The sequence below is a fragment of the Hakea prostrata genome, chromosome 7 (genome assembly GCF_041222555.1).
Source record: "Hakea prostrata isolate BN-2017 chromosome 7, UWA_Hpros_2, whole genome shotgun sequence".
In the NCBI taxonomy this organism is placed as follows: Eukaryota; Viridiplantae; Streptophyta; class Magnoliopsida; order Proteales; family Proteaceae; genus Hakea; species Hakea prostrata.
The window spans coordinates 19853977-19871904 of NC_142606.1; the positions used below are offsets into that span (position 1 = coordinate 19853977).

The 17928-nt window shown below is 37.7% G+C and overlaps 1 protein-coding gene across 1 annotated transcript in view; it reads right to left on the reverse strand.

Annotated features, from left to right (window-relative positions):
* NOV (Histidine kinase-, DNA gyrase B-, and HSP90-like ATPase family protein) overlaps positions 1 to 15475 on the reverse strand; it is a 46188-nt gene extending 30713 nt beyond the window's left edge. The window contains exons 1-4 of the mRNA XM_089162007.1: positions 14908 to 15475; positions 14467 to 14804; positions 7590 to 8286; positions 1382 to 1486 (exon numbers count right to left, since the gene is read on the reverse strand). Coding sequence (XP_089018133.1) covers positions 1382 to 1486; positions 7590 to 8286; positions 14467 to 14804; positions 14908 to 15426 — 1659 coding nt within the window. The 5' untranslated portion in view covers positions 15427 to 15475. The remainder of the gene's footprint in view (positions 1 to 1381; positions 1487 to 7589; positions 8287 to 14466; positions 14805 to 14907) is intronic.
* Between the last annotated feature and the right edge of the window lie 2453 nt (positions 15476 to 17928).

Genomic DNA, 17928 nt, shown 5'->3' on the forward strand with positions numbered 1-17928 from the left:
GCATGCGCCATACCCAACAGTTCCAAACTTCCCCTTTTTAAATTTTTGCTTTATTCATGCCTTAAATGATCTTGTATTGCCTTGAAATTCATATATGTTTAGCCTAGGACAATGACCTATGATTGTATTTTGTTAAACTTATTTTTTTATTATTTGCTGCCATTTTTTCATTTTTTGATTTTAATAATTATTTTCTAAATTATGTATTTTTATTTTGCGCATATATGATATATGGGCTTCAACTTAATATATGTGAGACACCATCACTTGATCTAATTGGTCATTTTATTTTGTTGACTTGTTGTATATGTAACCATTTTATCAAACAATTCATGTATGCTGACGATTCTATGTATGTATGCAATATAGCTTGTACTTGTCGAAACCAATCATTTGTTAGTATACTTGAACGATAAATTTTTAATAGTATTGTTTTTGGCAAAATACTAGCTCCATTGTGTTTATTATAATTTAAATAGGTAGGAGGCAAGAAATCAGATGAAATGGAGGTCATATAAGGCCCGAAACCTAGGGTCAAAATTAAAACAAAAAATCATATGTTTCGACCGAAATTTCGGTCGAAACCTAAAAATTTTGGCCTTTTCTTGGGTCAAAATCCTGGTTTTGACAGAAATTTTTTCCTTGCAAGGAAGATTGATCACAAGAAATCTGTGAACTCTTATTACTAATACTAAAAAGTGACTTTTCCATAAACATAGGTTAGTAGGAACCCACCCCCCCCCCCCACCAAAAGCTGAAGCTAAAATAAAACTACACTAAACAAGACATTCAACATGAACTGAAGCTAAATTAGAACTAATGAGAATGGAAAATAGAAACTAGACACTTAAAACTTGTGTCTGCAACCACTACCCACGATAAAGGCCTATTAAAGAAACCCATTATAACTAAAGCCATTGCACCACAAGCGTCCTATGTACATGGCCCCTCTCATGATTACGAATAAGTATCCTGTACTATTTATTTATTTTTAATATTAGGGGGGGAGAAAAAAGCCCAATGCAACCCAACAAGCTCTTTTAGAAAGTAACAGTGAGAATATTAAAGAATATTTCAGATCCTCCAGTAGGAAAGAATGTTATATACTGTATAACCTTCCCTAGTCAGTGGATCTGCCGATCCATCATGGATCAGATCATGATCAGCTGCAACCATTAGGCCCCAACACCAGAAGTCCAAAACCTTGAACACTGCCTCCCCAAATAGGTGAAGGACCAAAATAACGAACAAATGATATTATTTTATAACAAAAATGTCCTTAATGCTAGATATATGTCAGGTGCAACTTGATGCTACACATGCAACACACGCAACATAATAATTTAGTAATATGGCAATAGAATAAAGGTAATCAACTAACCGCAACATTAAGTAATCCAAGAAATGGGTATGATGAGATCAACGATTTAACAAGCTTTCTTCGTCGGCCTTTTGTGTCATAGGACTCCATCATCTTGTCTAAAACCTACAAAGGACAGTCTCCATTTGAGAATAGCATTTAGAAGAAAGTAAACAGAAAGAGGGGAATGGTGAGACAGACAAGAAGAGTTGCATTTTGTAATGATTTAATATAAAATTCACATTCAGTTCATTCAATACATAGGGGGAAATTTTGGCAAGGACACATGGCAAAGGTGGCACACAAATTATAATTGAGGAGTAAAGTGTTCATAAATTTAGGGACATGACTGTCCTTTTAACCTGAGCAAGAAACGGGCATCACCAAATCATTAACAGCAAAAGACAGGCAGGCAGAACTGCAGAAGAACAGAAAGGAAAAAACATAAAAAAGGGCTACACCTGATGTGAAATTCCGGGGCCATCCCAAGAGACGACCAAGGGCCAAAAGAAGACTTAGGGCTGCTGCCAACTTTATTTTGTCAATTGAGTCAGTCCTTGATAAGTAAGGGTCCTAGTCTAGTCAGAGCGTAGAAGTTCCATTTAAAGAAGGATCCCTTTAGTTGTAGTCGAAATTTCACTAGGAGTCGAGTCCCACTCTTACTTTGTAAGTTGAATAATTGTAGGTTGAGATGAGAAGGATCCTAATTGGAGTAGACGTCCTGAATATTTTACAAGTTCTTATTTGTGTAAGTTGAGGCCAAGTATGAGTCCTTCAACGTAGGCTATAAATACAGCACAATACATGTAAACAAATCAGATTATGTTGAATAAAAAATTGATTTAAGGAGAGAGATCGAGTGGAGTAATGGTTTCCAATGAAGGAAACCTACAGCAGCCTATATGAGGCCCATTGTTCATGTGATTTGTCTTCTTCAAGCTGTCAATTGGTAAGCGAAGCATCGCCACCCATCCCCCCCCCTTTTTCCTCCATCGAACCAAGCCTAAAATCCCTCCACATCCCTGCAGTATCCCTTCTTTCTTCCCCAAATCCAAGAACTCAATCGCTCCCAATCCTCTCCACCATGTCCTATCTCCTTCAGGAAACCTCACCCCCTCCCCTTCCCTAACTTCAATCCCTAGAAGCAGCCCATTCATCCCTCAAAACCATAACCCTAACTCATATCACCCTCTTTTTTATTTTTGTTGAATTTTCTGGAATTTTCGGACTTCTCTACAGACCCAAAAATTCAAGATCAGATCTATGCTAATCTAACCATTATATCTGTCCCAAACTCGAGGAACTTCATCCCCCAACCCTAGTGACCTTCCACCCCAATTTCAGCCCTATCGGACCAACCAAACCCTAGTCTAAGCCCTAATTTCTTTGCTGCCCTAACATCCCAAAACCCTAGGCTTCTAGAATTCAAATCCAAAATCAAAAAGAGCAAGGTTCAGTTTCGCATTCTGTTCGCCCAAAACCTACAAACCCTATCAGAGCCTAGTACATCGTCCCAGCAAGGCCTAAACCCAAAAAACAGCCCCTGCAACCCCAACCGCAGGGTTTAGGAACCCTAGTGGCTTGCTGTTTGTCCTAATTAGATCATGAATTCTGGCCTCACCGCAGTGAGGTTACATCAACTCCTGCTTAAATTGATCATCTTCATAATAGTACGTCTGCCAAGTCAAACCAGTTCACAAGGAGCTATTTTGCTTGAGCTCACCACTGAAATCAGCAGCCAGGGCAGCTAGTCCAATTTGAAGATGAATCTGTGAGTTCTATTTCTGCTATTAATTTATCTCACAAGCTCTTACGGCTCTAGATTCCTTCCCAACTCTTCTTCTTACCTGTCCAAATCAAGTTTGTATCTGTTTTATTGGACACCTTTAGAGTCCGTTCCAAATTGCTTTAAATTAGTTTGTTGTTTTAGCAACAAGTTCTAGCAGAAGAACTAGGAGTTCCACTAGTTTCAAGAACTTCTATTTCTGTTTAAGTCCTCAATTTGCTGCTAGCAGGGGTTGTTGGTGTGGCTTTCAAAGTCCAGAAAACCTTGTTTCCAGTCATAGACTCATATTCAGACTTTCAGGCATAAAAGTATGCATCTAGCAGAGCCCATAGATACTGTTCAGTGACTAATATAATTTATGTGATCAGTTCAGAGCTAATCTTTGTCTCTATACCAAATTATCTTGCTAAGAAACCAAATATTTTTCATCTTGGCCAATGACAACATAAACAAAGAAGCAATTGTAAAAATTTGACCATTTAAACTTATTTAATACCAAATAGTACATAATAAAAAGGAATATCAAACAATACATAATAAAAAGGAATACTTGTGATAAATAAAGTCTATACATCTGGTCTGATGATGCTTGTTAGTGGACTGGTTGGGACTAAAAAAGTTGGGCGGGGGAGCACGTACATAAGGCTTCTTTCCTTCCTAATAGGGAATTTGTATCCCATCTGCAGATAAATTTTAAAGTTGAAGTTCACTCAAAGATTCACTATGATCAAGATGAAAATTTTCTTTATTAAGTAGATATTAAATCAATAAAGAGGTACTACAGTTTCTTCAGGGTGAGAAGTGTAGCACTAAAAATAAAATCTCTAGATGTCTGGTTTTCAGTAGCTACTTAAGTACAAACTTCTAAATATTGTCTACAAGTCATATTTACGTAGCAATCATCAAATAAGGAAAAAGGTTCACTTCCATAATCCAATCCACAATTTCACCAAATACCACTCTCACGTAACGGAGCAAATAAAATTTCTGGTTTACAAAATTTATAACTTGGATTGCCCATGTTGGTAGCATTAGTTCCAACCTCCATAAGCAAATCACCCACTTAATCTAATGTTTACTCATAGGTTCCACTTGAAGACAACACCATTCCATCAATACCTATCAAACAAGGTACCATGATTGCCAAACAACAAGATTTCGAAGTTGCTTCATGCCATCTCCATGAAACAGCCAAGCAACTCACATCATAACAAATTGACAAAATTGACTCCCTCCCAACTATATTGCAAATTCGATGATGTACCATCCCAACTATATTCCAAATTCGATGATGAACATAGTATATAGCTCACATCTTTTCCATAATAAATATTATTAGCTACCATTTCACCTAAAAGCTCAAACTTTTAGAAACAGACAGCATCATTATACACATCAACAATCCCCATGCGTAGCAAGCCAAGATCCCATTGTCCTTGACATGATGGTGTAACCAAATTCTAGGGGTTTACTAGTAGGATTATTGCCCTAGAATAGGGTTCACTCCAGGATCCACTCTATCTGAACCAGCAATCGTATAGGAGATTTCTTGGAGAAATCAAGTAACTAACAGAACCCTAGGAGGGTTTGACCAGGCTGGGGAAGTAAATGAATGAAGGTTTTAAGGATTAATGTTTTGTTGTCATTAGGCTTCAGACCTAGGAATTGGTTTGGGACTGGTTATAGGAGGGTTTAGAGTTTAAGAATAAAGAAATTCGGGTTCGGCTATTGCTGTAGGGTATTTCCAGGTTAGGGTTTTAAGGGCTTTGGTCTTAGGAATGGGGTTAGATAACTTCAGTTGGCCTTGGAGAAGGGCTGATGTTTCTGTTTTAAAGTTTCAGGTTTAGTCCAATAGGTTTAGGTCAGTCTAGTTGATTTAGGATTGGTTTGAAGAGTCCTAATGGGTTTGGGATTCTTGGATATGGCTAGGGTTTGGATTGAGTGTCAGGAAAGGAGTGGGAAGGCTAATCCTAAAAGAGCAGAGTGATTGGGTTTTGAAATTGAGTGTTAGGAAAGGAGTGGGAAGGCTAATCCTAAAGAGCAGGGTGGTTGGAGTTGGGATAAGGGAGATATAGGAACTCTAAGTCAATTAGGGTTTTAGGGTTTCAAGGAAGAAGATGAATTGCAGAAAATTTTGCAACCTAATAGGAGAGCGTCTAATGGGAATTCGAAGGGTAGGACCAGGTCTAGGGAGGGGTGTCATCCTTCTAGGAGTGAAAGGAGGGGCTAAGGGCAAGGTTTGTTGGAGTTGCTAGGGGAGAGGGTGGGCCGCTATCACTGGAAGGGAGGGAAGGCCTCCAGATGGAAGAGAGAAGGGGGAAAAGAAATTGGGAAGGTGTTGGGGTTGCTGTGTACTTGGAGTTGAAGGTAGATTGCTGTTAGGGTTGGACAGCTGCTGGACTTGAAGACTGATAGCTGAAATTGAAGAACACTGAAAACCATTGTGGGCCCCCCAAGAAGACCATGACATTACTTGCCATCAAATTCAACCTCCTTAATAATGGGGGAGGGTTGGACTTTATAACCTTACAACCTAAGCAATTTGACTTAGACTCAAACTGGAACCTTATCCATAAAGGATTCCCTTACAAAGGACTCAACTAATTAATAACAAAAGGACTTTTAATGAAACCCTAATTGGACTCTTACACATGGTGGGAGATCTCGGCAAGATCTCACAAAATATCTCGTTTTTTCAAGTAGGCAAGACGAGATGGAGGTCGAGAGCAAAGAGTTGGGATATCTCGCTCGAGATCTCGCCATATCTCGCTGAAACTCTCAATTTTTGCCCTTTTTTGTGGATTTCAGCTGGATTCTCACTTGCAACTACTCTTAGCACATCTACAACATCGAAGGAAGATCAATCATTCTCTGCTTGTCTTATGAACTTATTATTTAATGACTTATATAGAACTTCTAATAGTTGTATAATTTCATTATTCTATTCTTGAAAATTGAGATTGTGATACTCGTATGGATGGAATTTCGATAACATTTAGGTTACTTGATGCATTTGATATACTTGGTTTTCATTTATATGCCTTAAAAGTTCTATATTACATGTTGTATAACTTTGCATTCCCTAATCCTACAAAATTTCGGTTACACACTATGGACAGACTTAGAAATCATACTTGGGGTTGTTTTCTGACAAATCCAATGCCACCAATAAGGCCTTAAATAGGTTAAATACCAAGTTTCAACCCAATTGGGACCCTAAAACCCACCGAGATGGGCCACCAAGTTTATGCCAAAAAATTGTATATCTCGCCGAGATGGTCGAGATCTCGGTTTTTCAAGGTGGCGAGATCTCGCTCGAGAGCGAGATCTTCTACAATCTTACATAACACATCTAGAAGGAATCAAATTACTAACTTTGAGGAGTCCTTGTTGCAAGTTGGACTAAGGTGGTTCCGACATCCAACTAGAAAGGGATGGAAACTGACCAAAATACCTCTGGGGTATTCGGCCAGCCTGGGTTTTGGGGCCCAATTATGGGGGGGGGCCCAATTATGGGGGGGGGCTCAACCGTGTCTTCACATCACATGAAGCTCACAATGCATTTTGTCGCAGCATTAGCAGCAAAAATATTTCAGACAAACATTTCCAATGCACTCCTAAGGAATCGAACACTTGACTTCCCCGCTTTAATACCTTGTTCACTATCATTTCATCCAAAAGTAAAACTATTAGGGAACGATAGTATCAACGTATACGTCATCAGATACTAATTAGGTAACCATAGACCATACCAACAAAGTGATGCAGATCTAAAGACCTGGTTGATAGTAATAATACATCATCAGATACTATCATGTAAATTGCCCTGGTTGCTTGCTCACCTCACACAATCAAACAACTACTTAAAATACCCCTTGAACCTGACACTTGATAACAACTGAGCCAGATCAGTTAAGCAACACTAAATGTGATGTAAATTCTAAATGCCGAAACTGCCCTCAAAGGGTAGTAAAGTCACATGACCTCGCAATTCAAAACCCTTATCTCACTACTCCTTTCCCTTTACCTTCCTCCTTTATTCCCTAGAGTTGCAGAAGCATTAGAGCCCAACATGCTTGCCTTAGAAACTTTATTGGTCTTACCATGTTAAGGCCTGTAAAGAAACTAGAATAGGTACAGGTTTGAAACATTCAAATTCAGGTTCCACATTGGAATGTAAGGTTACAGTAACACACAAATAGGCTCAGCTAGAGAAGAAACAAAACAAATAATAGAACTTATAAAATTATATTACCACATGCGTATTATGTAAAAAATTATCCGTGCGGAGACCTCTATATCTGTGCTTGACATATTGGCTTGTTCTCATATAAGATTCTATAACATTTGCACCACAGAAAACCCACATCCATGTCTGGACACCAAAACCAATCCAGTTACTAGTAAAATAACATAACACAATACCTAATGAAGCAGACATACCTGAGAAATAGACAGCTCCCGAAAAGCCTCTTTCCAAGTAGTAATAAACATCCAAACTGTACCATCAGGAAGCGAACAACTATCAACTTTATTCTCAATGTCAATATCCTCTTTTCTGCAGCTTTCTTTGATAGGAAAACCAAGCTCAGACCCATCCAACTTTCTCTTTCTTCTTTTAGGTGACTTCAGGGGTAAAGAATTACTGCCATTTTTTTTCCTTTTCCTTCCAGCTGACTCCTTACTCCCCACGGCAGAAAATAGTTCACTATCCATTTCATTTTTTATACCAAGTCTTGTCATTTCTTCGGTTGCTGATGGGTAAGGACAACTGCTGGTACGCTGATCATTATGTGGTCTACTTCGAGAAGCCATGTTCTGATTGGTCAGATCATTCTTGTCCTCATCATCCTCAGTACTAATACTATAATCAGTTTCATGCTCTGAACTAGATGACTCAAACCTAACGTGCTTGCCACGAAAATCTTTATTAATGGAGGAGAACGACTCCATGCGCTGAGTTATAGCATTGAATCGCCTGTCAAAATACTTCTTCTGAGAATTAGAAACGGATTTTTGTGGTAAATCAACTTTGACCTTCCTAATTTGGCTTCCACCAGTTAACTTCAACTCTTTAATACATTTCTTAACTGTGGAATCTTCTCCTCTCCTCGCTTCCCGAATAAAATTAATGTGCATCCTGCAGTCAAAGATGCAGTATACAGGTCAAAGAAAGTAGACACAAGACCAATTCAATATTGTTTTACATTCATAAGAAAGTAATAGAAACACAAAACCCAAGTCCAGAATATTCCACGACTAAAGTATATGGGTATTTTAGGCATTTTGTATTGATTTTCAAATAGTTATGTTTAATAGTGAACTAATATGAGGTTAATATACTTAATAGAATTAATTTGCAAATTTAAGTTGAGGTCTAAACAGTTAACATTACTTTGATTAAAGAAGGAGGTTCAAGGTTTGAAGCCCCATGGATGTATATAAATATATAAAAAGTTTTTGTGTTGTTTTAGCCCCACCCCAAACCTAATTTGGAATCTAAGGGGATTCATGCATGGAAGTCAAATATTGCATAAATATGGGAATTAAAGGAAGTCAAATATCGCATAAATATGGGAATCAAATTTGTAGAGGATTCAAATATGGGGAAGAGATAGTCAAACATGGAGAAAAAGGAAATCAAACATGGGAAGACAAGACAAAACGTAGGAGAATTGGATACAAATATGGGAAGAGAGAGTTAAATAAGGAGAAAAAGGAAATCAAATGTATAGAAAACCAAAATATGAGAAGACAAGACAATACATGAGAGAAATAGATTCAAATATGGGGAAGAGATAGTCAACTGCAAAGAAAAAGGAAATCAAATACATAGAAACCAAATATGGGAAGACAAGACAAAACGTGGGAGAATTGGGAAAACCGTAGAGGTTGAAGAATTGAGGTAAAATAGGGGAAAAGGGGGAAATCTTGGAAGATTTGAGGGATTGAGGAGTTGGGAAAATCGAAAGATAGGGGTGATAAGAACCCAATATATTGATTAGTTTAGTGAGGGACAGAGACAAGAGATGGCAAGGAATAGGAGAGGAGCGGCAGGATTAGAGTGCGCATTGAAGCCCCTCTATCTAAGGGTGAAATTGTTCACTTCTTTTGTACCTCGCTATTGTAAGTGCAACCCCATACTTTCAACATGTTATTGTTTTTCTTTTGTACATCGGATTATTAGATTAACATGATTTATTAGTAATTGATGAGTTCTTTAATTTAGTAATTTGATCTTTCAGTATGAATATGCTTTTGATTATGTCTTATTTTATCATGATTTATTAGTACCATGAATATTTTTTACCCAAAAAAAAAATAGTAGCATGAATATGTTTACGAACGGATGATTAGATTAACACAATTGATTAGTGATTGATCAATTCTTTAATTTAATAATTTGATCTTTGAGTATGAATATGCTTTTGATTAAGTCTATTTGATTATCATGATTTACTAGTAGTATGAATATGTTTCCAATCGGATTATTAGATTCACATGATTTTATTAGTAATTGATCAGTTCTGTAATTTACTAATTTTGATGTGTATGAGCATGTCTCCTTAGATTTTGTCTTATTAGATAGTCTTTTAATGTACTGTTTTTTCGTTTTTTCTTTTTTTTTTAGTGGGGTATTGATTTGATAACAAATTTATAGATTGTTAGAATTCAAATCATAACAAAATTATAGCGAGCTAAAATATATCATATTTTCACCTTCAGATATGGTCTCGCATTGTTTGCATATGATTCATCAAGGCATGACATGACCATACTTGCATTTCTTACCTACGATGTTGAGTTAGCATAGGTGTTTTGGATGAAACCGTATGTTAAAGTTGTGTAATGCACATAGGTCATGTAATGACATGGAACATAAATTGATTTAAAAAACATTCAGTTAGGGTAGACGGATGCTGGGCAATTTAACGCACGCAGCTATATAATGGCATAAGACATCCTATCGACTCGTAGATGCATATAAAATGATAGTCGTGTTTTGGATGAGAAAAATGTATGATAGGGCTATGCAATGCGCACAAGCCATGTAACAACATGAAACATACATTGAGTTTGAGACATTTGGTTAGGGTCGACAGATGTTGGGTTGTGTAACGCCTGCAGGCCATATAACGGCATAAACATCCTAGTATCCTACTGACCCTAGACCAGTGGGAAGGTGGTTTATTTATGTCTTGTTAGCATCATTGAGTCTTATCCATATCATTGAGCATGTTATAACTATTTTTTAAATGTCAGTTAATTTTTCTGTAGAAATTACTATTTAATTACATAAAAAATAAAAAGAAAATGGTTGATCTGTATTAGATTGTACTTGCTAAGTTTCTTCCCGAAACTTACAGCTTACTTTTACAGATGATGGACTCAATCAGAGCAGGATGGATATTTGGAGGATGAAGATCAAAACAATGTCTATTTTATTTCTTAGGATAGTTCAATTTTGGAGACTTTTGGTGATTGTAATTACTGGGATTTAGAAGTTTATTTTGGATTTCGATGGAACTATGAGACAATTCATGGCAACATTTATGACTTATGCTTGAATAATTTTTCGCTGGAATCTATCATGCTTTCAGAGGATTTGACCTTTTTACTTTGCTATGGAGATATTCCTTGGCATGTTTGAGTTCACTACCTAAGTAATGTTGATCCTTGGTCAATGACGACTTTCTCCTCCACATGGAGATTGAGCCGTTATATACGATACAGCTAGACAGATATAGAAACTTTCAACTAACATCATGAAACTGATCTGCTCCATCCATTTCTCAAAAATATATTATTGTCATTCGTTTTTTAAGGGGCCAGAAAAGAGTGCAACAAATAGGTACAGTAACGCATCCATTATCTAAATTTGCACTTTCCCTAGAGAAAAAAAATTCACGCAGCAAAATAGTAGCTATTATAATAGACTTTGAATGCATTAATTCAAAAAATAAAATCAAATAAGAAGAAAAGGATACTGTTGAGATTTCAACTGTCTTAGGAAAAAATCCTTGCTATACTAGATGTCTAACTCCAAAATGTCAGATCAAACTAGAAATCAGCATGAACGCATCACAGATCCACTGAATTGGTGCATTTTAATAACGACTAATTACCACGTACTGAAACAAAAAATTTATAGGAAAATAAAGTGGAATTGTAAAAAGTCACTAAGCAAAAAAGATGTGTAGCTTCTATCCCGATCACAAATCTTGAGTCTAAATATCTAGGTCCTACTCATCACATCCCCAAAGGAGGTTAAGAGAAAATTGAAGACAAAAGGTTAACCACCTCTACTACAGGTCTCAAATAAAATGTAGCAACAGCACACTGCAACTCCAACTGCGGCTGGGTCTGGGAGGGATAAATGGATGCAGCCTTAATCCCCTGTTTCGCAGGACAGGCTGTTTCCAAGTTCCAAACTGCAAGAAACATGTTACCATAGACCATAGTGCGACTGAACCATTGCACCAAGGCAAGCCCAATCACTGGAGGTTTGAAATGGAAAAGGTATTTAAAGTCACCAGATAAATGACCTTTTCAAATTAAAAATAAAATAAGTGAAACTACTAACTAGTCATCTTTTAAGACAACATACTTCTCAACTAGCAACATACAAGAAGCCGGACCCCAAAGATGGAAAATAATTTCTAGAACCTACCAAATAAAGACTTGTCTGGTATCTCAGAAGGTTGCATTACCCGTCAAGAACCACCTGTCATAATTAGATACAAAAATAGGGTGCATGATATAGCAGAAGCTTCGAGGAAGATGAAAGTAAGCAACGCATCACGTCAGATGCAGTCCAAATAGAAGCATGGAAGAGCTTAGGAATCTGTAATTTATCTAGGCTAACAAAGCTGTCAAAATGATTATGAGCACCCCAAATAAAAAAGGCTGAGCCAAGGAGAACCATTGTGAGTAAAGCTTATAAGTGGAGGTGATACCAGAGATGTGATAACTATGTTTTGCAGTTAAAAAGCATCATGCAGGTGACCATAGTGAGTCTGAAAACGGTTAGATGGATGTGGTAAAACTAGTAAGGATAAAGTAGAGAATGAGTAATCATAGCCGACATGAGAACAGCTCTGATACACCAGAATCCACAGGAAAATCCTTTGAGATCGTATGGCTATGTATACTGTACAGTGAATGCCTTTAGACAGTAAGGAGTGATTTGATTCAAATCAAAGGACTACATGAACCAGATGTACACCTAAATGACACTTGAAGAAGTTGTGAGGAAAGGCATGCAAGCTTGGGCCTTGTGTCATGTATGACTTTTAATAGTGCTGATTGGACGGTAAGACCAGCTGTACCTGACCCAATTTAGTTAGGCCAGGCTGAGAGATATTACTTCATTGTCCCTAGTATTAGGTGACAAGGTAGTGCAACTCGGTAATTATACTGGGTTCACTAGAGAGGAATTATGAATCTACTTTAAGAGAAATCCTAACAATGGGAAAAATCACACGTATTCCTTACATTTTCATCTTTCCCAGGTAAAGCTGTATGGAATAGACTAAGCCAGGTGTCTTCTTGTTCATTGACAGCAGACTCAACAGAAATTCTTGCAGAATTCAGTAATAAATGCATCTGATGTAAACCAAATCCAGGACCAGCCAAAGAGGGCCCTGGGAGGTTACTAATACCCCCACAGCACTACCAGCAACCCAGCCAATTTCGTCCAAACGTAGGGGCATTTTAGTAATTTCCTCATTTTTCAGGGTTTAGTTGAGTTTAGTATGCCTGTGGGACCCTATATCTACTTTTATTTTTAAATTTGAATCCTTATTTTGCAGGTTTTAAGAAGTCCTAATTAGAGTGGGATTCCAAGGTTGAGGAATCCCCTAGAGTAGTCCTACTCCATGCAAGGAATCCAACCTACTCTTAGAATTCAAATTGGATTCCCCCAGAGTAAGTTAATGAAGGTTCCTTGTGTGAATTAAAGTCTTAGGAGATTTAGTTTGATTCGAATTGCAAGTAACGCCTAGTTCGATTTCTTCTAGAGTTGATCCTATTGTGAGTTCCTTCTTAAAGGCTATAAATAACCATCTCTAGTCTAGACCATAAAAGGGAGATGATGATTAATGAAATAAAGCTGAGATTGCAGGGACCAAGGATTAGAGGTCATGAATTCCAATGGAGGGGATGTGCAGCAGCATTTAAATGAAGAATTTTGCAGAATTTTGAAATCCAGTCGATCTCCAAGTATAAGACACCCCCACCCCTAGCCCACCCTCCTCCTCTCTTCCTGCCTCATCCCCCAAAACCCTAAAACCATAACCCTAATTCCATAGTACCCTCTTCCCTATCTTTCTGGAATTTTTGGACTTCTACACTTTTCAAGTGTCAGATCTATGACATAACCATTAGATTTGTCCCAAATTTTAGAAACATCATTCCCCTAACCCTAGTGGCCTTCCCTCCCAATTTCAGCCCAATTGGACCATCTCAAACTCTAACCTAACCCTAGCTTGGTTGCGGCCCTAGATTTCCAAAACCACAGAAACCATTCAAACCCTTCATCCAAATCCTAATTCCTTTTAGGATCATCTTCCCTCAACCCTACTAACACTCAACTTAACCCTAGTCCTAGACTCCTAGCTAAAACACTAGAAACCCTAGAATCTCAAGAACACTAATTTCCAAAAGCCCTAGAACTCAATTCAATTCTGAAATTAAAATAACAGCAAGGTTTCAAACTTGGCACTTCAAACCCTCGCTGAACCTAACCTTACCCGGCTACCCCATTCCTAACGGTAGAACCCTGTTTACAGCACCAATTCAATAACCGTAGGGGATTTTAAACCCTAGTAGACTGCTGACTCTCAGGAAGAGGACCCCAAAGTGGAACTAGATCCAAGGATTTTCTCAATCAATTGAACCCAGATCTTGGTTCATATTAGCACCTTTTCCCAATCAGACAAAAAGGATGTAGATCACTCAAGTGCATTTCTTGTGTTTTCCAAGGTAATGGGTACTGTATTGGTCAAACAATCTGTCCTCACTTCTTTCCTGGTAATTTCTTTTTTTGGGGGTAGCAGGGACAATCATGTAAAAGTTGCACCTCAATGGTGGAACGGTGTGCCAATGCATTACTGGTTTTTATACTTCCTTTCTATCGTGTTAGAACATTTATCTAATACAAGACAACAACAACAAAAACTCAATTAACAGGAAACCGTACAGAGAGAAGAGGATGACAGCTTCAAAAGGGTACTACTTAGTTGCATATATAATGACAATCAGCAGCGCATTGAACACATTATTTAATCTTAAATTATCATGAGTACCACATAATGCCCACCTGACGCTCTGAATCCGCACACACAGCTTTTCCTTAGGGGTGATGGATCTTTTTGTAGCAATGAATTCCAGGAACTCCTCGGCTGCAATATCTTTATTGTTGCAAGCATCAAAATACTCCGCAAGGTACATTATCATTTCCTCACTAGTTATTTTAACAATCTCCGTTACGTCTGAAGGAACTAGAAAGTAGTGCACCACAAGAGGGTGTCGCAACAAAGGACCCATTTCAAGCTCTTCGAAACTCTCAACACCCTCATTCTTGCAAATTGCAGAATTTAAATCGTACACGGACGTTATTCTCCGAACCCCAACGAAGCAATGAATAAAAGCGTTGACCTACACAATACATAGCAATAAGCACATGCACGAAAGAGTAACAAACTGAACAGGGCCAATAGAACAACTCTGTTTAACAAAAGATAAGTGCATAAATTACTACCTTTCCTTCGATCATCATAAGACGATACAGTGAAGGAATTTCCTGCATCTGGAAACCCAGGGAGCTCCATGAATCGACTTGGAGAGATAAAAGCGCGGACTGAAAGACTTTCCATGCAGAAACGCTCTCACCAGCGGCTAGAAGGTCGCGATGAGCCTTTGCTACGGCACGGTCGATCCTCTCCCGGGTTTCACCTGGTTTTGAAGTGGAAGTTTGAGGCTGGAAGCAAGAGTTGGTGAACTGTTGGAGAGGTAAAGTAGGGTTTTGAAGGTTAGAAGCCTGAGAAGAGGAGAAGATAGGATTTTGGAGGTAGGGGTTAGGGTTTTGGAGTTGAGGAGTCTGAGAGTACTGGAAGCTAGGATTTTGGAAACAGGGGTTACTGTTTTGGATGAAAGGGAGTGGATTTTGGATAAAAGGATTGGGGTTTATGGGAAAGTATTGAGGAAGTGGTGGTGCTGGTGGCTGCGCCGTCCCACGAGGACCGCCGGAGGGACGGGGACGGTGGCGCTGGTTGTACATAAGAAGAGAGTGAAGAAGCCGCAAATACGCGGGAAAGAAAGAAGGGTTTAAGGTTTAACAACGCCAAACGGCTTTTGTACTAATCAATTATCAAATACCATGGAGGAGGTCGGTACGGCTTTTGTACTAATCAATTATCAAATACCATGGAGGAGGTCGGTTCGTACCGAGGGTTTCTAGGTGTAGCGAGGTTGTTTTACATGTGATCTAGCTAAGATTCAATCTTGACCGTTCACAATTAATCACATCTGTCTTAGTCAAATGTATATATTATGAACCCCGTTTGATAACCCAACGAAAGTCTACTTCTAGTATTTCTTTTTTCGAAAAAGAAAAAAAATTCGAAAATTGTTTGAAATTTTTGTTATGTTTCAAGTACTTTTTTAAATAAATAGATTTATCTTAAGAAAGAGTTTTGAGTCTTTTGAAGCAGAAGTTGTTGGGTTTAATTCCCAAAGCAAAAAAGGCACTACCTAGCTTTAAGTGAACTCGTTTTATGGTCTATTTGGTTACATGAATCTAGAGATTTTTTGAAATTTCTAGATTCACAAATGGAATATTTATTTTCGTTTGGTTGTGTAAATTCCTGAATTCATGAAATCTAGAGATTCACCCTTTTGCACTAAAAACGTGAATTTGTAGATTTATGGGTATGAGGTGAAATCCAAAGATTTTATCCCTACTATAAAAGTATTAAACATTTGAACCATGACTCGATAAATATTTTTTTTATGATGAATCTATAGATTTCATTCCAAAGATTAAGGCTAACCAAACAATTAATTTTATGAACCATAACTCCATAGATTTAAAATCTATAGATTTGAAATTTCTAAATTTTTAAAATGTTAGACTCAAGTAACCAAACAGGTCTTTAAAGGATATTAATGAAATTTGACATTTTAAACACCCAGAGCTAATATTGTTTTTAGTTTTTATCTTTTTTTATAAATGTTTTTTTGTTTTTAAAAGTGATTTTTGTTTCCACAAGCACTTAAAATTGTTTCTAGTGCTCTAATGACTATAATTATTGTGGTAAACTAAAATGGCTGCATCATTTCTTTTACCATGTTTGAAACAACAATAAGATAGAAGACATTATTTTCAAATGAATCAATTATATCAAATTATGATAGGGTCCTAGTAGGGTTCTCATGCTTAAGAGTTAAGGATGCTAAATTCAATAAAAACCCTTTTTTATAACTGTTATACTTAAAGCTAGCCCATCCTCACTTTTCAATAAGTATAAGCAACATGTTGCTTCAATAAGTGTTTCTTGAAGGGAAAAAAATTATGAATTTCAATTTGATGTGACAAAAATCATCATAACCAAAATGCATAGATATCGAGCATAAATTCATAGTTAAAATCAAAGCAACTTAGGGCTAGGATCAGGATTGCGATCAGGGGATAAGATCAAGGCCAAAATCCATGTCAAGATTAATGCCAAAATTAGGATAAAAGGTTAGGGACCGATCCGACAAATTAAACAATAATCCCAAGATTGCCCTTGGCCTTGACTTGCCCTTGAGACAAAATCTTAAAAAAAATAGGGCAGATCCGACAAGACAAACAACAATCCCAAAGGCCACATTTGACTATGACTTGCCCTCAAGACAAAATCTTAAACCCAAACCTTATTCAAACTCAAAGCAAAATAGGTCCACCAAGGCCAACTTACACCCTCTAAATAATACTCTTGTGTCACCCTTTTATCTCCGGGTCCTATAGGAGGATCAGATAAATTAAATATTAAGATCAGTGCCATCCAATCCAATCTGAGATTACAAATCTTGATCTAAGACATTTCTTCTTTATCTCAAAGGGTCAATTCCATTCCAAAAACATCCAGGTTTTAGTTTACCATTGAAGGATTGTTTAATCTCTAATGACGAACAACTAATTCTAGTGAAGAGATCAACTTTAATGCTCCCTGTTGTATATGTAATAGTACCTACCCTGTAGAATAAAAGATACTAATTCCAAAAGAGAATCACACATACACTCAGGTCTCCTTTTGGATACTTCCATGGCTCAGGAAACGGTGCTCTCACGGAAAGTCGTATGGGTCCAACATGTAAGCTTGGCTAGTTCAACCACTCTTTTTTTTTGGTAAGAAGAGAAACACTTCATTCATAAATTAAGAAAAATACAGACACATAAAAAAAAGGAAAATACAACGGATAAGTGCATGAAAACACAAGGTTTAGTCCGAACCAGGGAGCGGAAATTGACCAAATTGTCAACATGCAATTGACGGGGCATCCGGCAAGGGATGGACAAGCCCAATAAACCCTAGAATGAGAGCGAGAACAAATACAGCGAGCAATCACCAACACCCACAAAGGGGGAAGTACACCACGAATGTGGAGATTAACACGCCACAAAGACGGACACAAAACACGCCACAAGGGCGGACACAAAAACAAACAAGCGCGGAATCGTGGTTGTCGCGTTGAAAGCATCAATATTGGCACCACGCCATCCCACAGAGGCACCAAG